Below are 27,734 nucleotides of genomic sequence, written 5' to 3'. Positions count from 1 at the left end.
GAATATTACTCAGCCATAACAAAGAACTAAATAATGCCATCTGCAGTGACATGGATGGACCGAGAGATTGTCATACTGAGTGAAGTCCGACAGAGAAAGACAAATTACCATATGATATCGCTTATACATGAAATCTAAAATAATGGTACAAATGAACTTATTTACAAAACAGAAATAGAGTCACAGATGTAGAAAACAAACTTACGGTTACCAAGGTGGAAAGAAGGGGAGAGGGATAAATTGGGAGATTAGGATTGACATATACACACAGCTATATGTAAAATAGGTAACTACTAAGAACCTACCGTATAACACAGGGAACTCTACTCAATACTCTGTAATGATCTATATGGGAAAAGAATCTAAAAAAGAGTGGATATATGCATATGTATAACTGATTCACTTTGCTGTACAGCAGAAACTAACACAACACTGTAAATCAACTATGCTCCAATAAAAATTAATTTTAAAAAATGTGATTAAAATAATTAGACTAAGATTTGACATTGAAAGGAAAAATTATTCTGTGCTCAGAAATGCAAAGACTAAAGAGGTGCAGCAAATATTCATTGGTGGAAAGACTGAACTTGCACATTTTCATATTTTCTTGTAACTAATAACTAATACTTTATAGGTTTAAGGAAGGAGTATGTCACAGGTAGATGAATCTGTACTACACGTTCTTACTAATATATGAACAAAAGGATTCACAATCTCATGCAAAAATGCAAATGAAGGCGGAAGAAATCTCCAAATCTCCTGGACCAGATGAAAGCTGTTAACAAAGCAACAAGGTATTAGTGAGACCCAATGATGCTTCATAAATGACCATCATTAAACCATCTGTCATTATTCACAATCATTTTTTTAAAATCTTCGGGTTATGTAAAAATGGATGTTCTGCCCATGGCTTCTTAGATCCCGTGAAATCTTGTATACAGATGTATGTCAGCTCTCCACAAATCCCTTTCTCCTCCATACTGACATATCTTCATAGTTACTCTTCTGGGGACTATTCCCCCTTTCCCTAATCTGCAGCCAGGAAATAAGTAGTGAGCGATTTATTAAACTGGTAACTATTTTCCAGAGAGTCGGCCGGTGATGATAAGGAGCAGGGGATGGTCAGCGGATGTAGGAAGGTCTGCCCATACCACAAACACCGAAGGTAAACCCGACGTCAGCTCCTACGATGTCTACATGCGATGTGAGTACAGAATTTGTCCTGACGGGAAGTTGGGAGGAAGGGGCTTCCTGTGCCCTTCGTTCTTCCCAATGAGACCAGAACAGAGGACACTTCCCACAAGAAGTGAGTGTAATGGGGGAGGGAATTTAAGGAGGAAGTGAAAAGCGCACTAGTTGCTGAAGAAAGACGAGAGTTGAAGTTGACCCGAGGCACACTCGGAGGATGGATGGACAGTTCAGACGTTTACCTGCGGCTGAGATGGTGGATTTACAGTCACACCGCTCCCTACAGGTGTGTGATCTTCCTGGCAGTACCCAACACTGAGCTGACATCCAAGCAGGCAGCTACTAGAGCCTGGCAGATTTAGAGTTAGAATTTTATAGCTAGAGAGTAGCCAAAGGGCAAGAAAATGAAACTACTGGGGGGGGAAAAAAAAGATTAAAATGATGCATCACGGGTCCTAGACAGGACTCAGCAGGAAGTTACAGGAAGGGTCAATGTAACAGTACTTTCAAACTTGCCTGGTTCAAGAATCACCTGGGAAATGTGTTAAACACAAAGGTTCTCAGGGACTGACTCGGCAGACCTAGACGCGACCCTGGAACCTGTAGCTTAACAGATGCCCCGAACGTTCCTTACAATGTGGCACATGTAGTAAACACTAGGCCAATAGGCTATCTCAACTTTGAGGGATTCCGGAATGAAGGTCTTGTGCTGAACGAGACAGAGCGCTTGTGCAAAGGAAATGAAAGCACTAAAATGGTAGGTGCTTGTGCTCAGCATGGAAAAGTGGAGTTTAAAAAGCGTAAGACAGAAGCGTTCTGGTGGGTGAGAGCGCCAAGGTGTGCCAATGGTTGGAACTGTGGGAGAATTCTGTTCTACAAAATAAGAGTAATTGTCTGTGGGAAATACTGCCATGGACCACCCAGATGGCCCCACATCCCAACCACGTGACTGAAGTGAACACGTTCCTGGCTCCTGAGAGTGTTGAGAGCTGGCAGCTCACGGCTAAACGCCCTCTCTCCCCGCCCAGAAGTGGCACTTGGTTGAAGAGAGCCGACCCGAGGCCACGTTCCTTCAGGGAGAAGCCCGAATCCAATGCCTGGTTGATGCTGGGGAACAAAGGCCCAACCTCGTCCCATTCAGGGTAACTTTCAAGGCACCCTAAGCTCCAGGGCGTGCGACGGGACCCGCGGTGGCTGCAGTTGCTCCGGCCCGCAGCCCGCCTCCACCTCCCGCTCCAGGCTCCGTCCACTTCCCCTGCAGGGCTGATCCTAAGAACACCACCCAGGAAGGTTCTGAGCTCAGATCTCAAAACCCCAGAATATGCTGCACGCATAACACCACCCCAGGAAAGCATGCATCTTGCCGTAGACATCGAGTGTGAGGGAATGCGCTTTCTCCAATGGAAGGGCTTCTGGGAGAAGCTAAGTCTCGACAAAGGCAAGCAGATATGAGGCGTATTTCTCGAAAACGATGAGGGGGGTGAAGAAAGGAACCCCATGGTGGGAAGGTGTTAAGAGCAGCACGGAAGTGTAGTCCCTCCAGTGCAGCAGAGGAAAGTGGGTTTATAGGAAAAGGCTGGTAGGGGGGTCAGCATTACAGCCCAAGGACACATCTGTTCATTTCAAGTCCCAACAAGATGCTCCTCGATCCACCAGGCTAGCTTAGGAGCCACCACAATTCCACTGCAGGTTAATACATCTTTCCTGAAACTAAGAGAATTGTGGTCTCTTGAGCACGTTCACCGAAGAACATACTGTTTTTCCAATACGTTTCCACTTGTTATAGGCAGCTGTGTTAATCTGCCCTTTTGAAAGCAACTTTCGTGTGAGGCTGTGTACCAAACAACTGAAAGGAACAGTGGAAATATTGTTTAAAAGACACATCAAAGTTCCTGTGAAGAGTTCAAACCATTATCAAAGGAGGAAAAAATGCAAGAGCAATGTGGAACAGCAATTTAGAAACGTAACTTTACGCAACTCTTCATTACATCTCTTACTATCATTCTCTGGAAAGACAGGGATGAGGTACATATTTACAACTCACTAAAGTATACTTAGGCAACGTTAAATGACTAGGAATATTTAGGAGTCTTCTTAGGCCTTTTCTTTCCTTAATTGTTGTTGCTCTTGTTGCTGTTGTGTTTTTATCGTGGGATGTTTTAGACGTGAACGAAACAGAAAATTAGGAGAAATATTAACAGAATCTAAAGGGATGTAGTCAGCTACTAAAACAATGACTTCACAAGATCTCTGAGCTACAGAGGGATTCAATCTTGTCCTACCTGGGAAGGGTAGTATACAAAAGCCGCTCTTATTCATAAGCAATTGAAAACCAATTTATTATAGCAAAACTTATTGAGGGCTCTCCACCGTTCATCACATGAGCCACGTGGGATCCCAGAGCTCTCTGAGACCTCCTTCAACATTACTGACAGTCACGTTCTGTGCAAAGCATTTGCATCAGTGGGCATTTCTGTCAATCCCTCTCTGTGAAAGTATAAGATCTATTCGACTAGGACCAAGCCTGCTGTCTACGTACAACCAGGACGAGGAAAGGGACCCAAAACATGACTGCAAATAGGCACTCAAAATGTTTGTAAACTGTAGAATTCTGACTCAGACGCTACCCTATAATTACAAAACAGAGAAGACCTTTGAGGGTCATTTAATCCATCTTCTTGCTGAAAACAAGACACATGTAAGTCGTTAATGACATGCCACTGTCTTACAATACAAGGAACTTTCCAAAGGAAGGAGGTTACAGTGTCCCAGTAACACGTTACCCTGTCTCATCGACTCTTCCGTCCCTGAATTCCTATCTAAACCTCTCAAAACCATTACAGAGCAAAGGGGTAAGAAGTATTAACTTTTAGACCTTCTGCCTGCCAATATTTTATCCTCTAATTAACTTAACACCACTAATAACTCCAAAACATTTACAACACCTACAAAGAAAGGCCCAAACCACATGAGAAAGACGCAACACAGGGTCCATTCAGTCTGAGTCCTGAGAGGGAAGGCCACAGAGATGTTTCTCAACCCCACGAAACTCAACGGCGGGACCAAGACAATGATGCAGACAGCCCGCATCTTGGAAGTGAACGTGAAATGGGGAACTTTTTGAGAAATGCCCACCAGTGTCTGAGGAGAAGGGAAAGTGCAGAATGGGTGGGGAGGGAGGATGTAAGTGTCCAGTGATGGCACTAAACCTCGGAATGACCATGCCTAGGACTGTCTCGCCACTTGGGTCACTCATTATCACAGATTTGAGTAACACATGAAAGCCATCAGCAATACTGGCAACGCCAGGATCTGAGGAAAATTCTAGATCATGAGAATTGGGAGAGTTAAGGGAGATTCAAGACCGATGCCCTCTCTTTAGAGACGCAGATAGTGGAGTCCAGGAAGTCTAAAAATATGTAACACATTGTTGATTCAAATCAAACTATTTTAATACAACGCACACCTCATGTGGAGTCAGAAGACCCTACTGAGCATCCCAGGTCACTTCTCCATCGTAAACTGTGAGCTCTCGGAAAAATTAGTTTCTTCTTTACTAAAATGCGAAGAAGAGTGTTTTTAGAAAGATCGTCGCAGAGACGTTTATGAAGACCCCTGGGATCATTTAAAGTCAAGACTACTGTCTAGCTGGCAAGATGCAAATCCATTGACAGGAGCGCTTTTCGCACAAGGAGCGACGCTTAATAACTTAGAAGAAGTTCACAGAGAGTTCTGGAGTCCTGCCTGGCTCATGTGATTGATTAACCGTGGAGAAGTCAGAATTCTAAGAGCGTTCAATAAGTTTTGATTTAATGATAAAGAAAACGACTTTCAACTGTTTAGGAATAAGGTCAGTCGTGAACTTCTATATCATTTGGTTGCTTGGAATCTTCGCAAACGCACGAGGTCCATGCAAAGCATAGATCAGACCAGCACTTCAATGCAGAGCTGCACTAAATTAAAGTCATAACTCATAACCCCATTTGGGGGAACATTAAAAATCTAATAACAACAAATACTATTTCTTTGGGGGTCCTGGACCCAATTCCAACATGTGTGTTGCAGGGGGGAGGGTGGTTTCTCCCACTGAGCAATTCTTGCACATCAACAGGGTGATTCAATTCGGACACTATCTACCCTGACACAGCGCCAGATGCCACGGGATAAGGGCTCAGTCCCACTAGACTGCCCCCCGCCTTCAGATGCCAACAGCAAGCCCAGGCTATCACCTGAGCTTCTGACCAACAAACTACAGACTGGCGGTTCCAACAATCCCTCCTTGGCTTTAAACGCCAGTTGCAAGTCCAAGTTGTTACCTGTACTTGGGACCAACTGGCTATAAATAGTGGTTCCCATGACCCCTTCTTGGGTTTCATCTGCTAGAGTGGCCCACAGAATCCACAGGAACATTTTACTGCCTAGATGACTCGTTTATTATAAAAGGATATAACTCAGGAACAGCCGGATGGAAATGAAGCACAGGGCACGGCATGGGGAAGGGGCACGGAGCTTCCGCGCTCTCTCCAACCTCAACCCCCTCCCAGCACCTCCACGTGGGCACCGACCCAAACCTCTCTGAACCCCATCCTTTTGAGTTCTTACAGAAGGCTTATTATTATTACATAGGTGTGATTAAATCCTGGGCCACTGGTGACTGATCCAACCTCCAGCCCACCTCCCCTCCCAGGATGTCTGAAGGGGGCGGCAACCAACCCCCTTCTTTAGATTACCCAGGAGCTTTTCAAAAGTCACCCCGTTCTCGTTAACGTAACAAAAGATACCTTCATCGCTCTTATTACAGGAAATTGCAAGGATTTTAAGAGTTGTGAGTCAGGAACCAATGGGTGAAGACCAAATACATAATATGAGAAATACTCTGGTCACCTGAACAACCAAATACATCTTCTTATAAATCACAGTATCACGCTATTCCTAACAGTATTTAAAACTCAAAATGAAACCCAGTGACAAGAAGCTTCCTAGTGCTGCTGTAATAAACTACCACAAACTAGACGGTTTAAACAACAGAAACACATTCTCTCACCCTCTGGAGGCTGGAGGTCTGAGATCAAAGTGTCAGCAGAGCCAAACCCTCTCCGAAGGCCCTAGGGGAGAATCTGGTCCATGCCCTTCTCTGAACTCTTAGCCGTTCCTTGCTTTATGGTCAAACTGAGTCCCCCTAAAACCGAGTTCCCCTGCCAGGTATAAAATTAACCTCTCTATCCAAGACTTTATTCCCTTTCTTGTCCTGTCCCTGTTCCCATCAGGGCCGAGGAGTAGCAAAGAAAAGGGGGGACTGAAACTGAGCAGGACCCTGCAGGGTCCCCCCTGGCACAAAAGCCCCTCCGTGTACCCTGTTTCTTGTTTACAGAAAAAGGCTTTAGTCTTCTAGGCCTTCCCTAGGTTCTAAAGAGCAGACTTAAGTAGTTACTAATTAGGGAAGTGAGGGAATGCAGAAACATAGGAAAAGCAGTTAAGCAAAAAAAGTAATGATAGCTTAAACAATAGTTCAGCATAAAACAGAGTCCGAGTTGCTCCCCAAGGAACATACATAACCATCTGACACACATCTTTGAGCTGTTCTTCAGAAACTAAGGCTCCCACCCGGGTGGAAGATAGTGATTACATACAGAGCACAAGACCCAGTCTGGTTGGAACCACCACCAACCAATCAGAAGAAAGTCATGTACCCTGCAACCCTCACCCCAAATGATGCCTTTAAACCGCCCCCCCCTCCGAAAGCCACCAGGGAGCACGGGTCCTTTAAGCATTAGCTGCCCGTTCTCCTTGCAAATCCAATCGTCACACAGTTTTCTACCTGTGTCCTCACATCTATGCGTGTCTGTGTCCAAATTTGCCCTTTTTATAAGGACACCAGTCATATCGAATTAGGGGCTAATCCTACTCAAGTATGACCTCATCTTAACCAATTCTATCTCCAACAACTCTATTTCCACGTAAGCTCATTTTCTGAGGTACTGGGAGGTGAGGACATCAGCATATGGATTTGGGGGGTGGGGAACACAGTTCATCCCATAACAGTGACTAAAACTAAATCAAAGCCATGGAAGGAATGCTATGTTGTTTCAACCAAACCCCAACCTCCACCCCAACTGAGAATCTGCCTTAATATTTTCATGCAGTTTTTCCACTTACTTCAAAAAATCACTGTCGGGGTTTATTCCCTCACTTTGACCTCCCTGCCACCTCCCGGCATCGGTCAGAGCGCAGTGTCTCTGTACGTCCCATCTTCTCTCCATCTCGCCGCCAACGATGACCGGTCCCTCGTGTTTTACATAAAGTACTTAAGGCATACGCTTGCATCATAAGGAGACAACTGTTAACCATAGAGTAGACTCTTTAGGATCAAGCCGTCCAGTCTGGGGTGAAAACAGCCCTCTTAAAGAAGCAACCACACAGTCACAAGGAGATGATGTGGGCATGCCCCGCATCTGCCCTCCCCCAAGGGGAACCAGTCCGTTCTATGGTGCTCTTTCTACCCTGTCCAGACCCCCCAACGTCATGTTCTCGAATTCATTTCATAACAAACCTTGCCTGCGAATGACTTTTGCTCTCTGAGGTCTTTGCTAAGGCGTCTTCCCCCTATACCTAGATCTCCTGAACACATATGGTCAGAGGAAGCAGTGATGGGTTTCTTCCCCCATCAACAGATTGGAGCCGTGACCCATGTTTCAAAAGAGATGACGGCCAGCGGAGACTCCAACCCTCTCCCTAGACAAGTGACTGTTTTGAAACTGTGCCCTCAGTGACATTCCTGCTGAGGAAGCCACCACCGACTCCTACTTAATCAGCTAAATCTTAATAAATGTTATGTAACTTGGAACGAAGAAGGAAGGTTGGTCAGAAGAGGAATGTTGCGGTCAGGGGGCAGAGAACGTAAAGTTTCCATGCTAGAACGTGGCACAACTTACCAAGCAGAGAAGGACCCTAGAGAGAAGCCCCAGAGCATAAATAACCCTACATCAGTGGTTCTCAAAGTGGGGTCCCGGGACCAACAGTGTCCGCCTCAGCTGGAAGCTTGTCAGACATGCACATCTCGAGTCTGACCCGAGACCCACAGAATCAAAAGCTCTGAGGGTGGGGTGCAGTGAGCTGTGTTTTAACAAGGCTACCCACTGATTCTGAGGCTTGCTGAAGCTAGAGAACCTGGCTGCAGAGGGAGGAGGACTGTTGGTCGTACTTTGCTACACAGGACTTCATGGAATCCCACTCCAAGTGTTGCTTCCTTCTCTCTCTCCACGTTACCACGTAGAGTCCTGAGTACTTCATCCAGCTCTTCAGGTATCTCATAGCATTCTGGGTACTGAGACATACTATCCTCTTTATCAAATAATAAATTGATCTGTGGATGTCTGTGTGTGCGTGTGTGTGTGCGCGCGCGCCTGAGTTTCCACCAACTCCAAGTCCGTTTCTGCTTCTGAGCCTGAGGGCCGACACTACCTCGGGGAGCACGAATCACCCAGGGCAATGATCCCCAGCAGGTCCAGGCCACGCTGGCCTCCACTGTGTCTCAGCCTCACCTCAGTCTCTGGGTATCTTCATAAAATAAACAACCCGAGGAAGATGCTATGCACTGACTGGGACGACGGTGAGGAGGAAAATCACAGCAGTCTTTAAAGACACTCTCAAGTCCCCTATTATTTTTCAAAATAGATGCTTGGCAGCTGTGAAACTTGACAGGGGTGATCCTGCTTCATAATAAGCAGTTCCCGAGAGACTCATTACGGCCTAGTTTCTGGTGTGTTGACCAGCAGAGGCTAAGGATTAATTTTAAATTATCGAGCTAATTACTCAGAAGCATTAATAGTAACCAGAGACAATGTGTTGCCAGATAACATGAACTGGATACATGAACTGGATTCTATTGCTATTATCACTACAACCATTTAAAAAATGTTACTTGAAAAAACACACAATGCCCCATAAATGAAAACTATTTGCATTCCTACACAAGAGCTTAGTAACGCGTTTTGGAACACACTCGACAAATCCTAGAAGGACTTATTTTAATACTAAAGCAAAGTCTACCACCTTGATACACACATATTGGCTGCAAGGCTCAGGATGTAGTTTAGTTGACTTTCATTTGTAGTGGAGAAAACATAAGCAGGAAAAAAGAATTACTAGAGATACATGGTTTTCCCATTCTAATCGCCTTTACTAAGTCAGATTTTTGTCACATGGTTTTCTTGTGATATATGCTTCTTCACTGCGCTAATTTATGCTATTCACTAGACAGTACAGAATAATTAATCAAACTAATACAGAACACCTCATAGTACATTATCCCCTGACTTATATGATATTCTAGCCCATTCATCATGATTCTGGGTTATTTTAATATGAACTTCAAAAAAAATAGCATGTTTTAATGAGAGATCACTTGAGAAAACATGATGAATTAAATGGGATACAAGAGAAAGCTCGATAACCCCAAGGAAAGACCTCGCTTTGCAAAAATAAAAACAGTCAATTTCAAGAAAAATATGTTACCTGCAGAATTATAAGCACCCAGCATCTGGGAAGCCAGCTATGTTTTCCTAATAGAATAGATGACCTAGAATTCAACGGCCTTTTCTACTTACACAATACCTATCCTGGATTTCAAATTTCAATTTAAAAATCTACTTAAGCTATTCCCATGCATCATACGGGAAGAGAAAATCTTTAAGTGACAAGAGCATATAAGAGATCTGAATTTCATTCACTACCTAGAACTAAGAACTTTCGAAGAAACTTCAAAGAGTTTTTTAAATTAAAAACTTAAATTTTAAAACATTTATTTTAAAAAAGTTTTAATTTTTTAGAGCAGTTTAGGTTCATAGCAAAACTAAAAGGCACAGAGATTCCCATCCACCCCCTGTTCCCCCATACACATAGCCTCCCCCATTATCAACATCCCAATCAGTGGCACATTTGTTACAATTGATGAAGCTACACTGAAACATCATTATCACCCAGAATCTATAGTTTACATTAGAGTTCACCCTTGGCTGTATAGTCTATGGGTCTGGACAAATGCATAATGACATATCCATAACTATAGTATCATACCTTGTGCCATCCCTCATTCTGGCCTCTGTATGAAGTAGCCTCAGGCAGAGGCCTCAGGGCCAGTCTAGCAGGACATTAGAGTGGAGAACAGCCACCCAGGGATGCAGGGTTCCCAGTCATGTGCTGTGAAGATGTCTTTCTTTCTGACCCTCTGCTGCCCTGTGGGCAGTGTGTTCCCCTGCACCTGTCTCAGGCCCCTCAGCAGGTGATGGGCTCTCTGAAGCTGGTGGTCTCACCCCCAGTCATGTCCCCCTGGGTCCTCCCCACTCCATCCTCTGGCTGCCTGGCTCAGTGGGCGTGAGCTGATCGCCCTCACTGGCCTCCTGCAGATAAGCCAGGGGAAACCAAGACCCAGGTCCCCGGAGGGCTCCCATGCCCCCTGCTGGCCCCCCAGACCCTGCCTCTGACCACCCAGGTGCCAGTGGTGGCCAGAGCTGTTCTCACTGGGTGGACCCATCTCTCCCACGGGCCCCAGACCACCAAGGTCCATAGCCCCCCTTGGGGCAGAGTGGGCCCCCTACTTCCCCAGGCAGGTTCTGTTGACAAGAAAACAATGTTGGTTCCCCAACAACAACAAAAAATCCTGAAAAAATCCTCTGTGCCCCACCTATTCATTCCTACCCAGCCCCCAGCCCCAACCCCTGGCAACCACTGATCTTTTCACTGTCTCCATAGTTTTGCTTTTCAGAATGACATACGGTTGGAATCATACAGTGTGCAGCCTCTTCAGATGGGCCTCTTTCACATAGTGGTATGCATTTCAGGTTCCTCCGTGTCTTTTCACGGCTTGATAGCTCATTTCTGTTCAGTGCTGAGCAGTATTCCATAATCCGGACGTACCTCTGTTTATTCATCCATTCACTTACTGAGTGACATCTTGGTTGCTTCCAAGTTCTGGCCATTATGGATAAAGCTGCTCTACACATCTAAGTGCGAGTTTCATCGTCTACATAAGTTTTCGTCTCATCTGAAGAAACACCATGGGGTAGGGGTACGTTTCGTTTTGTAAGAAACTGCTCACCTCCCGAAGTGAGTGTCCCATTCTGCGCTCCCAGCAGCAAGGAAGGAGAGTTCCCGTGGCTGCCCATCCCCGGCATCATCTGGTGCTGTCAGTGTCGTGGATTACGGCCATTCTAATGGGTATGTGGTGCTATCTTGTTGTTTTAATTTGCATTTCCCTGATGACATGTGATGTGGGGCATCTTTTCATATGCTATTTGCCATCTATATATTTTCTTTGGTGTGGTGTCAGTTGAGGTCTTTGGCCCACTTTAAAATCAGGTTGTTGAAATTCCCTTTTACTGCTCTTAGACCAGCCTGTGAAGGATCGAGGGGTGCACGCTACTCAATTTTCTGTCCCAACATCTTCAGCACAGCACTCACTCTGTGCCTCGCTCACCTGAACCACAGCAGCCAATACTTCTGTAGAGCTAAGTACACGTGAGCTTCTGCTCCGCGTGAACTGTGTGGCGTATCATAGCACGATCCAGGGAAGCCGTGTTACCATCGCCACCACTTTCTAGGCGAGGCACTTGAGGTAAAGAGCACGTTAAGCGGTCTGCAAGAACGCTCAGAGACACAAGTTTCTTAAAAGGAAAAGACAGTTTACTTGCAAAGAAGTTCCGAGGGAATCAGACTTTCGGACCAGCTCACCAAATTTTAAAAACATAACAGGTATTTAAAGGAAAAGATGCAATGTGACCAACTTTACACATTAGACTGGGCATGGCTGGAAAACCCCGATTTTCTTAGAGGCTATCACATCCCCAGATGCCATGACATGTCTTCAGAATCATCACTGCTAAAGACAGAGATACTGTTGTTTTCATTCAGGAGAATGTTTGCTATAGAATGGAAGACAAGCATTTTTTCCGAAATAAGTGCCTTATTCTTTCCTAGATTCTCAAACGGAGACATAAACGAGCACCTTTCCAAACTCCCATGTTATAAGTGAAAAAGAACACTGTTACTGCAATCAATGTATTGACTCATGTATCTGAGTTTATTCTTTCAAAGAGGGTAACTGAATCTGTAATAAGAGAGTCATACGTACACGTATACATTTAGATATGGATACACATATCTGAATACAGATATTGAACTAGAGACACATCAACCAAGACAGATGTCAAGTAAAAAGAGAGAGAACTAGACCAGTGGCTTTCAACAAGGGTGATTTTGTCCTACGGCACATACTGTAATGTCTGGAGATATTTTTTGTGTCATGACTGGGGGTAGGAGGGATGCTACTGGTACCTAGTGGGTAAAGACCAGGGATGCTGCTAAACATCCCACAATGCACAGCACAGACCCCAGAACAAAGGATAATCTGGCCCCAAAGGTCAGTGGTGCCAAGGCTGAGAAACCATGAACTAGACACTCTTGAATCATACACATACAGACATATATACGGAAGAAAACATTTTGGCCCTAACTTCATACGGCTGTTCAAAAAAGAAGAAACTTCCTCCTTTTTTGTCAAAATTGTGGAGTAATAAATGCGACTAGAGTATGCCAATCTTGCCCAATAAAAAACAGGTTTAAAGTATTATACAAGTCCATGGCCCCTGTATAACAGAAACATCAAAATACAAATGGATGTCTGTTCTCATGGAGTCTCACCTCTAAATAGGTTTTTCTCTGGTGATACTTAACAAGTGAATATATCCTGTCCAGAAGCGTTTTTTTTATTTCTTTGCAGCTGTGAGGACATTATCTCATAATTCCGGATACAAAAATGTGGAAACAACAAAAGATGTTCCGTACTTTCTTTCAGATTCTGGCCCAATGGGAAAATAACTTCCCAGATGTAGGCCATTTCTGGAATGAGCAGCAAATGGGTTTGGCTGTGCTGCTTTCAAAATGGTACAGCCAAGTGTCAAAATAAAGGAAGGAGAGGGAGAGAGGAGGGGGTGACAGAAAGGGAGAGAAAGTGCATTTCTAGTCAAAGATGCGCCAGGGATATTTGCCAAACCTCTACCGAGGGCCTACCTATGTCTAAAAGAGGAAGAAAGGAACTGGGGTACATATTTTAGGTTTTAAAGGCAAAGTTCTAGTTCTGAATGGCTGTAACAGCCCAAAACGTGAACGAGCAAATGAGAAGCCAAGAAAGTCTTCAACCAATGACTCTCTTTAATCGTGGACAGCATCTTGGGTGATTTCTCTGCACTTCCTTGCCACAGAAGAATGCAAAGGAATCGCAGTTACCAAAATGTTTTAACGGCGGCCGGTCTCCTACTTTCTGCTCACCGTTCCTGAAAGTAGTAACTTCTGCATAAGCTTGGCATCCTTATCGCTAACACGCTTCCACTCCAGACAGCAAGCTCCAAGGTATGCTGTGTTGCAGCTCGTAACTTTACCTATATTTGAATCATCCATATGGCACAACTGCTGGGCAAGAATGGGCCACCCTGATGCCTCGGGGGTCTTCTGATCCTTGTTTCACACGAGGTTTCTCCTCCATGGTGAGCCAAACCCTCTTTGTGGGGGAATGGCCATCAAGGGAAGGACAGACATCAGTAAGCAGGGGCAAAAATAACTAGCCTGCCATGATGGACAGGCATGGAAATCTGAGTATCTCAACAGAATTGTTTGTACAGAGATTGCTCAGGGAGCAGTGTCATATTTTCAAATGCTTTGATGATGATGGTGATGGTGGTGATGCTGATAATGATGATAATCATGATGATGATGATGATGGTGATAGTGGTGATGATGATGATGGTGATGGTGATGATGATAATGGTGATGGTGATGATGGTGATGATGGTGATGATGATGATGATGGTGGTGGTGGTGGTGGTGATGATGGTGATGACAATGATGGTGGTGATAGTGGTGATGATGATGGTGATGATGATAATGGTGATGGTGGTGGTGATGGTGATGGTGGTGGTGATGGTGGTGGTGATGATGGTGATGATGACGGTGAAGATAATGGTGATGGTGGGGATGATGGTGGTGGTGGTGATGGTGATGATGGTGGTGATGATGTTAATGGTGATGATGATGATAATGGTGATGATGATGGTGATGGTGGTGGTGATGATGGTTATGATAATGATGGTGATGGTGGTGGTGGTGATGACGATGGTGGTGGTGGTGGTGATGATGATGGTGATGGTAGTGATGGTAATAATGATGATAATGGTGATGATGGTGGTGGTGGTGGTGATGATTCCCTCATGATTGGAAATGGTCTTGGTATTTGCATTCTGAACGGGTCTGCTCATCCGTTGGAAAGCAAACTAATGATCCTGAGATGCCAGGATCCTTGCCATATTTGGGTTGCTATAACAGCACTTGGAAACCTGTCCAGCGGCTCGGGTGACATAGCACTACAAGACATGCATCCTCTTCAAAATCTCTCTCACTATTGCAAGCCTTTGTCAATTTTGTTTCCAGTCCACAAAGTATAACAAACAGTATAAATTTCAAAAGAGTGCTACTCATTCCAGTAGTGTAGGCATTTAAAGACAGGAATAGAGGCATTTATTTAAGTCTAGAAAGTGCTGTCTCTCTCAATTACGCATTATCAGAGAATTAAACAAGAGTTGATCAACGTACATCAGATGAACCATTTATATGAACTCAATTGAGACACAGTGAGTAACAGGTAAAATCACCTTTAACCTGAAAGCGTTATATTTGTTTTCATTTAGAATTTCTCAACTGTTTCAGTCTTTCTTTCAGAGAAGCTGTCAGTAATCTCCCAAGAATGTGATCCACCTGGTTTGTCCTCAGACAAGACCATCATTTGCATTGGAGGGAGACAGGAAGAACAAAGACACTGTGATGCGTTTCACACATAAGAATTATTAATGCGTTAGAATATTAAAGTGGGTTTAAAAAGGTGTAAACTACAAACAGAATGTGGAGAAAAGAGCTCTAAGTCGCTTAAGTGAATGAATTCCCATCATTTTTCTTGTCCCCAGCACCCGCAGGATTAACGACATTTTCGTAAGGTGATGGATTACTGTGCAAAATTAATGTTTCTTGTTTCATTAAAAGGACGCTCTGTTTTGTGTTTTCACTTACAGACTTATAAAATTGTCACTTCTTTGGATATAACCAGAAATTAGCTATGAAATTTAAAAAGTCATCCATGATAATTAGATACTGAATTGAGGGGAAACATCCATTTTTGTTCTCTGAAGGTTATTTGAGATCCTATGCACGCCAGTAAGAACCCGCACTTCCCTAAAATGAAGATGCGGTCACCAGACATTACTCGACTGTTTTCAGTGGTGACGGCATATCTGCCTTATCTTTCAAAGTAGGAAGGTAATATGAAATACAAAATTATATATTTTGAGGTCACTCTAACAGAATGTTATTTTCTCAAGTTGGCAGGGTATTAATCACTTGGAGACCGAAAAGCTTATTAAATGACGAACGTTATAATTTAAAACAAAAGGATAAATAGTATGTGAATTAAGAGCTTTTCTTCCCTCTTGAAGAGCCATTGTTTCTCAGATTCCCCTGAGGATAGATTTTTGCACTCTGGGGGATTAAAGAACCCCAATTCATCACCATTTTCTTCTCATGTGCAGCCTTGAGAATTTTCTAAATTCTTTTCTCAGAATTCCTTATTGTCCAACTTTTATATCTTACAGAGATGATGGAAAGAATGATAAAATGTAAACACACACACACACACACACACACACACTCTCCCAAAACCAAAACAAAAGCAAGCAAACTTATAAGACACACTGAGTTCTTAAAAGTAGCAGTCACATACCTACAAGCCATGAACACCACTTGCAAATATTCCAAATGTGTCCCTCCACTGTACAAAGCAGCAATGGTAGCCAAGAATGCAGGTCAAGGGTGAAGCCCTGAGACCTCTGTCATTCCCAGACAACAAACTCACCCTCCATGGCATCAAGGAGCTCAGCTGTTCGTGAAACATTCCCGCAAGGATCACAATACTACTCTGCTATGTTGCTAGACGAGTGGGATTTTGGGTGGACCTAAACAAAATCTACTTATAAGGGAAAAAAAATCTTCATCTAAGAAATTATGATAATGTGTTAAACAATTCTCTATAAAGATTTAAAAGATGATTCATGATTATAACACTCTCTTCACTTTAACAACTCTTTGCAACTATTTGTGTAAATGTCTGCCTCTCTCTCTCTCTGAAAATAATTCTTTTGTAGGCAGGAAGCACGTGTCACTTATGCTGGGTCCCCAGCATCTAAGCTACCTGAAAATCAACTGTGTGTGACAGATCCCTATTGGTTGGAGGAAGGACTGGGATAGACAGATGCACAGTGGATGTCGTTGATGGACTGGTATTTTTAATGGTTTTTTTCTATCACACCAGCAACCTTTCAATCGTCCACAACTGTGCCACTTCGTGGTACAGTGGTACCTCCAAGAGGCAAGGAGAGACTGAGAAATGGAGGTCCGTTTCCCCCCAAAACTCCATGATTGTCGATGATATTACAGCTGATATTTTCACCCTGTCTTCTCTCACTGTCAACATGCTGAGAAGCAGATCATTTAGTATAAATATTTGGGAACATGACAATTAGGGCTTGAGTTTCTGCTATGAAGACTTGGTTATCTCACTTCCCAATAGCTCACAACCTTCAGTTGTCTTATCTGTAAACATAAAATAACACTCCTGACCTCAAAGAGTTGCTGTGAAGGTCAAATAGGTATTTTATGTGAAACTACTCTCTCAGCACCAAGACAGAAAAAAATGTGATGAATGCTCAATACCTTCTAACCTGTGGCTCAGTGATTCAGGAGAGTTTCTTACTTAGGATCCAGCCCGACCACTCGGAACTGCGGTCCTTCCGTAAGCCAAAGCATGACGGCAGGGAGATGGGAGAGGCAGCCCCCTTCTCTCCTTTTTATGCTCATCGGGGGCTCTTTCTTAGGGGTGCTGGTGAGGATCTCCACAGAGATCAACTCAGTAACGTGAGGGCAGCTGGTAGCGTGGCCTGATGTCCAACCAGATCAGCAAGAAGCAGGAAGACACCTCTAAGTGGGATGACCTGCTCTCAACCCGTCCTGCAGAACAGAGCACTCGAGCTTTGTCCCAGCTCTTACCAACAAGTTCCCATGGCCTGGCTGCTGGCTGGGCGGGCTGACGCTGCATCCCGTCCATTAGGGGCCACCGAGAGCCCCCAAGAGACAGACCAAACTCCTGCAAGACTCTGCATTTACTCACGTTGGCTGCTCTACGGTTGGAAGAGCCCAGCTTTCGAGGCTCAGCTCAAGTGTCCTCTCCCCTAGAGCACGTCCCCTACAGCAACAGGCCTGAGATCTCACACAGGTAACTCCCCGAGCCCTCCCCGTGGACGGCAGTGGTCTGTTTACAGGGCTTAGCCCCTCCCAGACTACAAACCCCTCAGGAGTAGGGATTCTGCCAGCTCATCTCTGAAACTGCAGCAATCCATCGATGTTAGCTGAAATAAGCAGAAGCGATTAAAGGGACGGTTTTTGCGGGTTTGTTTTTTAAGGGAGAAACAGACCCAGCATCTACCGTCTGAGATTTACACTAAAATGAACCATAAACACTGCTTCCATAAATCTTTCCTTGCTTATCGGCTATCAGGGGTAACCACTTTTATCCAACCTTCTCCATCACCATCAGGGAAAATGCCTCCGCTCGCTATCTTGAAACCATGTGCATAATCTTTTAAAGATATGGAGGGGACTCTAGGTCCTGGGGGACGTGGCAGCCTGGTCACTTGCTGAGTAAACGCAAAGGTGGTTAATATCTGAACTAACTGGTCCTCTCTGCCTTCCTCTTAGACCTGCCAGGGGTACTGAGGTTAATGACGTCCCCTCACCCCACCTACTGTCCACCTACCAGACAACTGTTGCAAGCTGGCTTTAACAGCACCGTCCTCCCTTGAGATCTGTGGGGGATTGGTTCCAGGACCCCTGTGGACACCAAATCCGCGGATGCTCAAGTCCGTTATGTAATACGGACAGCTGGTCCGTATTATAATAAGCGTATAGCCGGTCCTCTGTATCCACGGGTTCCTCACTGGCAGATTCAACCAACTGCGGATAGGCAGAACCAGAGCACACGGAGCGCCGACTATATACATTTTTTCACAGAGGCAATGAAGGCGCATGAGGTGCTTATGTCTTAGGATCAAGATTTGAGACTCTTTACTGAAATCATCAGGAGAGATAAACTAAATTCAAATAACAGAAAACGTACCGACTCAACGTGCTTCCTCGTCTAGAAGGATTCTTTTTTTAATTTGTATAAACTCTTTTTTTTTTTTAAAGGGAATGGTGGATTACAAAACAGAAACAGACTCACAGACTTAGAAAACAAACTTATGGTTACCAAAGGGGAAAGGAGGGGGAGGGATAAATTAGGAGTTGGGGATTAACATGTACACACTACCATACAGTATATGAAATACATCATCACCAAGGACCTGCTGTATAGCACAGGGAACTCTACTCAATGTTCTGTAATAACCTATATGGAAAAAGAATCAGAAAAAGAATGGATATATGTATAACTGATTCACTTTGCTGTACGCCTGAAACTACACAACACTGTATATCAACTATACTCCAGTGTAAAATAAAAATTAAAACAATAAATAATAAGAAGCCCAGCAAAGGGGGTAGTGGGGAAAGTCTGAGCTGAGAGTTGTGAACGCTGGGTTATACCTTTACTTCTACTATCTATCATGTGTATGTGCTTGAATGAATCATTCCTATAAGCATCGAGCTATATAATCTGCAAAACAAAAGGGCTGAATTCGATGACATATCTGAAGGTAGGTGTCTGAGGTTGGGCTTCCTGGAAGCTGAGGCTGAAAGGGGGCTTTCTGTGAATGTGATGTATCAGGGGGGAAGCTCTCAGTGGAAGGGGAGGGAAGGATGCAGGAAGACCTGAGTAGGGATGTGGTCTCGGCTAGAGACCTGATAAGCCTGGCCCTGTGCAATGCTTTGGAGCATAAATTGTACCAGAGTTGATCCCAGCAGAGGGATGGCCTCCTGTATCCCCCAGCGGTGAGCCAATGGCCATGACCTGCCCTCATCAGGGAAGGAGGGTACACTGCCCTGCTGGCAAGATGGTGCCCAGGGGCTAAAGGTTAGTCTCTCAGGGGGAGCAGCTGTAAGCTATTAGCTGCCGAGCCAGGAGCCAGGGGCTGGCGGGGTGAGCGACAGAAAGTCACCAGCAGCGTCTCCCGAGAAGGAATAGGTGTCTATGACCCATTTCCAATATTCAGAGACTCCGAAACAAATTACACGTTCTCCTAAGATAGGTGGTACAAAAATAACTAAAATGTCAAGAATGTCAGCTTTATCAGTCTACTGTGGTAATGTGGGCGACCTCACGCTGATCTCAAGTTTGAAGGAGTTATGGATATCTTTGATTAATGTGAAGAGGAAAAACTAGGTCATACTTAATAAAGGCCATATGTTGATAGACAACATACTTTCAAAATATGGAGTGCAGGGTGAGTGGAAATGTTGAAAGGTGGCTGGCTTCAGCACTCGAAAGGACTTGGAGCTCAGACACTGCACCAACAGTATGAGTTATGGGGTAATTTGACAAAGCATTCCAACAGGGCGTTTGCTATTTTCACCAGTACTGTTGCGCATATAAAAAATGCCTCTCAATAATACAGATACGCTTCACTGTTTATTGTCCCAAGCCCAACTCTCAAAACCGTGGAAGAGTCAGATTTCCGGAAGGCAATAGCAACTCACACGTAGGAACTTCTCCATTTCTGCGCGAATACAATCAATGCCCACTGACACTTTGATACGTTTCTTTACGTAGCCTGCAAGTTTTATGCCCATTTGCCGTAACATACCCAGGTAGGATATACAGTGAAATCTGATGAATCTGTTTCATAAAAACATTAAAAAATTATAAGTTAGGAGGATATTAGGGTGGGAATGCTTAAACCAACAACATTAACTTTTAAATGTAGGTCTCTAAACATACATGCATGTATGTATTTTATTAATGTAATATATTGAAATATATATAAATATATACTATACTCAATACATAAACATATAGATATATAAATATATTTCTCCGCTAATAGTACAGTGCACAAAGAAATAAGTCGGCATTTTCTAACGTGTTTTCTCCATGTTCTGTAATAGTCACAATAAGATACACTTGTGAATCACGGTTCAAGGAGAAATGCTGTATTAAAAACATGAAAATTTGCCATGAATAACCTAATGTTTCGTTTGGGTCAAATTCAGAAATTCTTAGAAACACAGCCAGAGATCCAGTGACCCAGACCAGGAAATACAAAGGTCAAACTTGAGGATGGCCTCTCTTCCCAGAGACTTTCTAGCGTATAACTTCAACCTCACGGCAGGCCAAACGGACACACCACAGCTGAGTATATCCACCAAAGAATCGCTCCTCCAAAAATCTGCGAGCCTGGGGCAGAGTCGTGGCTGCTGAAGGTTTCTGATGCGCTAATTGTTTGTTTACTTTCTCTGAGAGGAGAGGCTAGTCCTCTAAGCAGAAGGAGCTAATCGCCAGCTTAGTTCTCTCTTTTGCCAAAACAAACAGCTTCCAATTACTGCTAGAAAAAAGCCTCTGATCTCTAATCAGCTACCTAAACGAGTCTATCAGCAGTAGTTTGGAGAGTGAATAATGTCCCATTAAGCTGGAATCTCTTAACGCTAATAAAATTCTAGAGCCCTAGGACCAAGGCTGCCAGCAACCTGCTACTTATCTTCCAACAAGATTCCACCCACTTTTCCCCTCCGGTCCCAAAATCTGGCAAAGAAATAGACGCACTCTTCCTATTTTATTACACGTGGGCTACTCTTTTTCCTCAAGCCCAATTCTATTGAGCCTCCTTTGAGAAGACTCAGGCAGAGAAAGAGCAGGTTGCAGGTCTGCTAATATTTAGTGGAAGGACTCTATCTGCAAGGCTCTGAGACTCAGATCCATCACTGCCATGATGAGCAGAACCTAGCGAGACAGGCAGGGTCTCCGCCCTGAATGTCCCAACAAGCACAGAAGAGGAGGCCACTCTCAACTTAAATGAGAGTCACCCAAAAAGAGACAGCTAATTTCAGGCACATTTTCACTGTTTTCCCTCTTCTTTAATCTTCTAGGGAGGTTGAGAAAACAAGTGCACGGCAGGTTATTCCCAAGTGAGCATGTCAGCATTGTACCCTTGAACACGATGGACAGACTATGAAGAACCACCAGGACAAGTGGGCTTAACCTACCCTCTTCCAAGGGTTAAAAAACCCAAACCGGGGCCAGCTTCAGGGACAAATGACCAGTGCACGTGGCCCTCGCTCAGAAGGGGCCCTGCACCTGAGGGTTAATGTGCCGAGATCGCCATGTTGAAATCCTCAAAGATCTTATCTTCGAGTTTGCGTTTCGTGTGTGCAGTCTGAGGGGATATGGGAGCATGTTCTAGAGCCTCCGGCATGCATGATGCCACCTCTCCCCACCCCTCTCCTCCCCAGGGAAGATTCTCGGCGGCCCACTCCCTGGCCCACTGGCACCCCAACCCTCCCAGCCTCCCCCACCTCACCCCCAAATCACTGTCACCCTCTCTCCTCTGCAGGGGCCTGAGAGTGGGCACGAGGAGGGTCAGGGTGGCGCGTGTATGCGTTGATGTGTCCCAGAATTTAGTGGTGGCTGTCCCCGGCCCAGGCTGGGACCATCATACTGTGTTCGGTGGATGGCCAGCCACAGCCCAAGACTCCACGGGAACAAGCCTATTGCCCGTCCCTAATGCAGGTAGCTAATTGCATCTGGCAAGCAGATCTAAGCACACCTGGGGGCTGACCATCTGCTATGGGTTGAGCGTCGGAGGGGGAGAGCCCTGGTTCAGCTTCCTGAGGATGCGGCTAGAACAAAGTGCAGCGCGCTGGTCCAGCAGCTAGTAGAACAGGGCACTGGGCAAGGGCCGTGCCTGAGCAAGCGTATGCGCTCGCCAGACCCCGGGTGCCCGTGACGGTCTACACATGTCCTGCGAGATCCCCTTGTGGGGCACCCATTGGGCACACCCTACACAGGGCACTTTGGGGGTCCTCATGTCCTCCTTCCCACCTTCCTGAGTCTGGTCCCCACTTTTTCCTCCAGGGATGAACCAGGACGTCAAAACTGTGTACTGCTGGTGATTTTCCACATACAAGTGAAATGCTCTGATGTTTGCGTGTAACACTGACAGTGCACAAGAGAAAGATGAACAGTGAGCTCCACGCGAATGACTTCATGTTTAAATTATGCTTTACCGAGAACAGCACTGGATAGCAAATTCCAAAAGAGAAGGGTCACAGAAGAAAGAACAAGTTTTATATTTTAGTTCCATCGACAACACTTCTCGCTCTCTGAATAATGGACGACATGTTTCCATTTGGCGCTGCGGCCTAAGAAATAGGCAGCCAGTTCTGAAGTTAAACCACTAACCAATAAAATCCTAAAAATAAGAACAAATCCCAAACCTGTAGCTGTCCTTGCTGGGAACCCAGGTCCCCCATCTATTAGCGTCTCAGCATCTCCGGTCCTCATCAGCTCTTAGGAGGACACCAACGGTACCTTCTTTGTATGACGGTTGTGGGGATGAAATGAGACAGACTTGTAAGACCCCCAGAACGGTGACCCCTTTACTACCATCGCTTTCATTATTCCCAACAGGTTTTATGATCTCCACCTGGCTGGGCAGGTGTCCTACTGGACACACGAGAGGCTGTAAGTTCAGGAAGGTGATCCTCCCCAAGCTACGTATCTGTCAAGTGGCTAAGCCTGACGCAGAGCGCCATCTGCCCGGCTCCAGAGCCCGCCTCCCTGCTCCTTACCCCACAGCTCTGACCTCAGCTGCATTCACTGAGGAAAGGCCCTTCCCAGCCGCCTCCGTTGCCAGGCTTTCAGCCACGTGCACGCATGATACGTGTGAACTTGAAATGGCAACGTGCCAAATGCCCTGCGCACGGCATCGTGGAGCCGGGTACTGACAACCTGTGAGGTGCTACCTGTTACTGCTTTTCACAAATGAGAGGCAGCCCTCAGTGGTGAAATCAATGATTCAGTTCAGAATCCATCTCCCTTGCAGTATGAAATCCTAAGCTCCTTCAGGTCGGGGACCGTGGGCAGATCGTTCAGGATACGGACACTCCTGTATCCCCATCACCACACCCACTTCCAAGCATCAGTATTGAGTCCCCCGTGCCATCAGGCAAGGTTGACAGCCACACGACTGACAAGTGAAGCCGATCTAGCCCCACCCACGTGGAGGCACGCGTGCGCTCCATCCACCTCCAGCCTCGAGCTGCAAGGCTGGGAGGCACTGGCGAGTGTGCAGAACCGGGGCGGAGACGTTTGGACCCCAGCCTTCTCTGCAGGCCTGCTACCCCAGGTCACTGGCCCTGGCAGCTCCTTTAAAGGAGGCCGGGAACTGTGCAGGAGAAGTTGGGAACCCGCACCTGCTCCAGAAACAGCCTTCTGCTCCGGTTTACTTGCACAGGTGGGTGGGGTGACCCTGATAGAAGGGGCTCTTCCGAACCCTTCCGCCAGCCCAGCTTCTCCCGCCCATTAATAAATCCCACGTGCAGCGTAATGAGTTGCCCCCAGGCTGATCCCTCCGCATCCTTCCAATTATTTAAAAAGGGGGAGGGGCAGGGAAGCTTGCAGCTTTCTAAGGAGTGTGTGCTTCTGTCTTCTCAAATCTTAAGAACGCTTAATCCCTGCAATTTAGATAAATCAGATAGGCATTACCAGGTTAGGGTTAAACCTCCAAGAATGGCTTTGCAATTGATTGCAAAAACAGCAGTTATTAAGTCCTGAGTAATTTGCGGCTTATTTCACCCAGCTAATTAAAATGTAATCAGGATTGTCTGGCAATGTGTATTCTGTCAGCAGTTTTTCTTCCGAAGAGAAATCATGCCAAGAGACCACAAGAAAAGCCTTTCATGGGAATTGGCTCGATCTAAACTGCTTCTTTAGCCGCTGAAACTGTAAAACAAATAAATTACAGCAACTGACAATTCAATTTAAAAAAAGAAAGAAGAAAGAAAGGAAGAAAAGAAGAAAAAGAAAAGATACTCTTTCTCCCTGGGAACAGGCTGCCGGTTCGTTTTGTTTTCTGTTGTCGTTTACACAAGAGTGTGGCGTCTCCTCGGGAGAGTGGCTGCGAGCGCAGGGCCGGCGGTTTGGAAACCAGGGGGCTGGGGAGGGGCCCTCTCCAGGATGTCCGCGTAATTTCAGCGCACGAGACCACACTCCCTTTTCCCTTTCCCTGAAGACCCACGAGGACAGCAGAGCGCGCCGAGTTCTCTGACACCCACCGGATGTCGCTTCTTTGAGAACACAGAGAAACACGCACTCAGGCGCATGCAAACTTCGCCAGCTGGTTCACTCTCTGAAGATCCCAACTTTTAGTTCTCCTTGTGCCACTCGGCGCGAGGTTTCATGAGTTCTCACGCCAGAATGAACATCGCTTCAGACTTCGGAGATTCGTCCCCAACTCCACGGTCATTACGATGGCCTCCTGTCGCAGCTCAGTTCCCAGGGCCTCTGGGAAGGCCCATGTATCCCGCCCGAGTGGAAGAGACGCCCAGTTTATTTCTCAAGGGCAGAGGGCTCGGCTTAGAACCCCACCCAGGAGCCCCGGTCTCCTTCTGGCCTCTGCAGTTTTCCCTGCGGCGAGAAGCTGGGACTTTGGAGCAGGTGAGCAACTAAGGATAGAGACGAAAAGGCGAGGGCGAGAACCAGGGCAGACAAGAGGAATTCGGTTATCTGCGTGAATGGTTTCAGAGTGCGCGCACTCGGGTCAGCTGGGGAAGGCAGCTGTGGGGCGCGCCTCGGTCGGGGCCTGGAGCGGTTCCCGTGCGCCCACCCTCGGCCAGTGTCCCTGAGCAAGTCCCGCGGGGGTCCTCCCCTCTGTGGCGCCCTCCATCACCCCCCCCCCCCCGCCCGAGGATCCCGGCCATCCACAGCACCAAGCGTGCCGTTCTCTGAACCTTCTACACACCCAACACCCACACTCCCACAAGCTCTCCTACCCTCAAGCCGACAGAACCTACGAGGACTGGGGGAGATACTGACCCCCGGGAGCCCGCTCAGAGCATCCAAACACGGCGCCTCCAAGTCCCGTATCCCCTGCATCCCTTCCCTTACTCTCCACGCCATTCGTTGGCGAGACCTGGAAGTTCTGGGGCTCCGAACTGGGGCGCGCACAGCTACCATCACCACCGCCTCCCCGGGCCCCAACACAAACGCGCTGGAACGCACGACTTGGCCCAAGTGCCCCGCCCGGGGCTCGAAGGGTGGGCCGCGAGCTCTCGGCCCGCCGAGGGCGAAAGCAAAGCTCGAAAGAGACAAAAGTGTCCTCCCGCGGGCACCTGCGGGGCCGGGGCTCGTCGCGCGGGTCCCCGGGCGCAGCGGTGCGCGCCTCCCGGCCTCGCTCGCTGTGCCCGCCGCGCCGAGGGCCCGGAGCGCCCCGGAGTTTGCGGGACTCGCCACCAGCCCGCAGTCCCGCGCGGAAGTCCCGGGCAACTAACAAACCCACACTCCCACCCTTGGAAGCCACACAACTGCTCTCCCTTCCCAGAGAAACCGCCTTTCGTTTCCCCCTCGGAAGAAGGGAAGTTAGGTAAAGATGCCGCAGGCTTCTTTTTCCTTTCGGGAGCAGGGACGGTGCTGGAAAAGAGGGTTCGCGCACCCAGACTGTAAAATCCACGCGGAGGTAAAGACGGATCTGCCGGCTGAGCTGGGCGAGAAGTTTGGGCGGCGAGGCTGGGAGGCGCGCGCCCCGTGCGCACCCGCCGCGGCCCGCAGCGCCGGGGAGGACCCGGGCGGGCGGCGGTTCATACCTGGAAGTGCTGGAAGAAGGCGGAGATGCGCGTGATCTGCAGGCTGAGGCACCTGGAGGCGCAGCGGGCGCGCTGGACGCTCCCGGCCGACAGCGACTCGTCCAGCCGCCGGGCGGCCGTCGCGCCGGAACCGGCCGCCAGGCATCCCCCGGAGGCCGCCAGCCAGAGGCAGAGGGTCAGGGGCGCCCCGGGCACCATGGCTGCGGGTTGGGGGCGCGGGCGCCGGGCGCTGGCCGAGGCTCCCAGCTCCGCGCCGGGGCCGCACTGCCGGGAACCTCGCGGCCGCCGCAACTCCGCTGGAAAGTTCAATCATTCAACTCCGGCCCCGCGCCCTCCCTGCCAAGGCCCTCCCCGCTCTGCCTCCAGGGGTGGGGTGAGGGTGACAGGCGGCCGCGCCATTGGCTGGAAGGGAAGTGAGTGACGGGGGGCGGGCGGAGGGCCGTGGGCAGGTCTGAGGGGCAGCGAGCCGGGAGCTCTAGCGCAGGGGGATGCCGGCCGAGCGCCGCCGTGCGCCCCTCTCCAGGTGGTCCGCTCCCACGCAGGTTCCCCCACGGTCCGCTTGCGCTCCTTCCAGCCCCCCTCCCCCACGCCATCCAGTGAACGTCAGGTGCGAGCAAGCCCGGGCCTGGATGTGAGGCGCTGTCTCGGGCAGCAGGGCCTCGGCACCCATAAGGGCATGGGAACAGGCTAAGGAAGGGCGGAGCGCCCCTAAGCTGTGGGCTTTCTCCCCGGTTCCTACCCCGGGCTCAGCTCCGCTCATGCTTTCGCTTATCTGAATTTCCCTTTTCCCGAGGAGTGGGAAAGAGCTAAGTGACAGGACTGTGGTGGGTGTAATAAGGCGAGACAGAGGCCAGGCAGGGACGTTTGACTGACACGTCCCTCATCCTCCCTCCCTCGTTCCTTCTTTCTTTCCTTCATTCCCTTCCTCTCTTCCTCCCTTCCTTCCTACTTCCCTCTCTTTTTCCTCCCTCCATTCAGACCTTCCTCCAATCCTTTCCTTCCCTCCTTCCTGTTGTCCCGTGGAAACCGATCTGAGCTGGCAGCTCATAGACCACCCCCCAGTTTCCTCAGGTGTGTGTTGTTCTCGTAAGCACTACCCGCCCCCTGGTTTCCTCAGGTGTGTGTTGTTCTAGTAAGCACTACCCGCCCCCTGGTTTCCTCAGGTGTGTGTTGTTCTAGTAAGCACTACCCGCCCAGCCTGAGTGACTTATTCAAGACAAACCTTTCCTACACTCTTCTCCTTGTCTTTGGCCCAAGTCTTTTGATTTGGCCTTTTCAGCAGCAAAATTGCTGCCCCGTCCCCTCTTGTACTCTCTTCCAATGCTCTTTCACCACACGCGTTCTCCATCCCCAGCTAGGGCCCCACCAGAGGAAGAGACGCAGCAGCATCTATGCTACACCACCCCTAACAAAGCTCTGTACTGCCCTGAGCTCCACTGGGAAGTGACTGTGCTCCAGCCCCCTGCCAGTAGGAGAGCCTACAGAGGGCTGGGATGTGAGGAAGGCTGTGCTCCAAACTTGGGGATACTTATGTAACGCAACAGAGTCCAAAAGACTCACGCACACTCGTTCGGATGCGGGGCAACTGACGGATACTCCCGTGAACTGGCACTGCCACGTTCTCGTACAGAATTGCACTCGCACATTCCAAGACGCGGTATCTC

The 27,734-nt window shown here is 47.4% G+C and overlaps 1 protein-coding gene and 1 pseudogene across 1 annotated transcript in view; one reads left to right on the top strand and one right to left on the bottom strand.

Moving 5' to 3' along the window:
• The window catches only part of LOC137216944 (anosmin-1-like), a 190,082-nt gene extending 163,716 nt beyond the window's left edge, over positions 1 to 26,366 (bottom strand). The window contains exon 1 of the mRNA XM_067723069.1: positions 26,071 to 26,366. Within this exon, the coding sequence (XP_067579170.1) occupies positions 26,071 to 26,268 (198 nt within the window). The 5' untranslated portion in view covers positions 26,269 to 26,366. The remainder of the gene's footprint in view (positions 1 to 26,070) is intronic.
• Positions 1,406 to 10,755, top strand: LOC137217285 (histone deacetylase complex subunit SAP25 pseudogene; annotated as a pseudogene).
• Positions 26,367 to 27,734: the final 1,368 nt, after the last annotated feature.

The sequence above is a fragment of the Pseudorca crassidens genome, chromosome X (assembly GCF_039906515.1).
Source record: "Pseudorca crassidens isolate mPseCra1 chromosome X, mPseCra1.hap1, whole genome shotgun sequence".
NCBI classification, from domain to species: domain Eukaryota; kingdom Metazoa; phylum Chordata; class Mammalia; order Artiodactyla; family Delphinidae; genus Pseudorca; species Pseudorca crassidens.
Note: the sequence above shows the minus strand (reverse complement) of the source record. Positions and strands in the feature narration are given on the sequence as shown.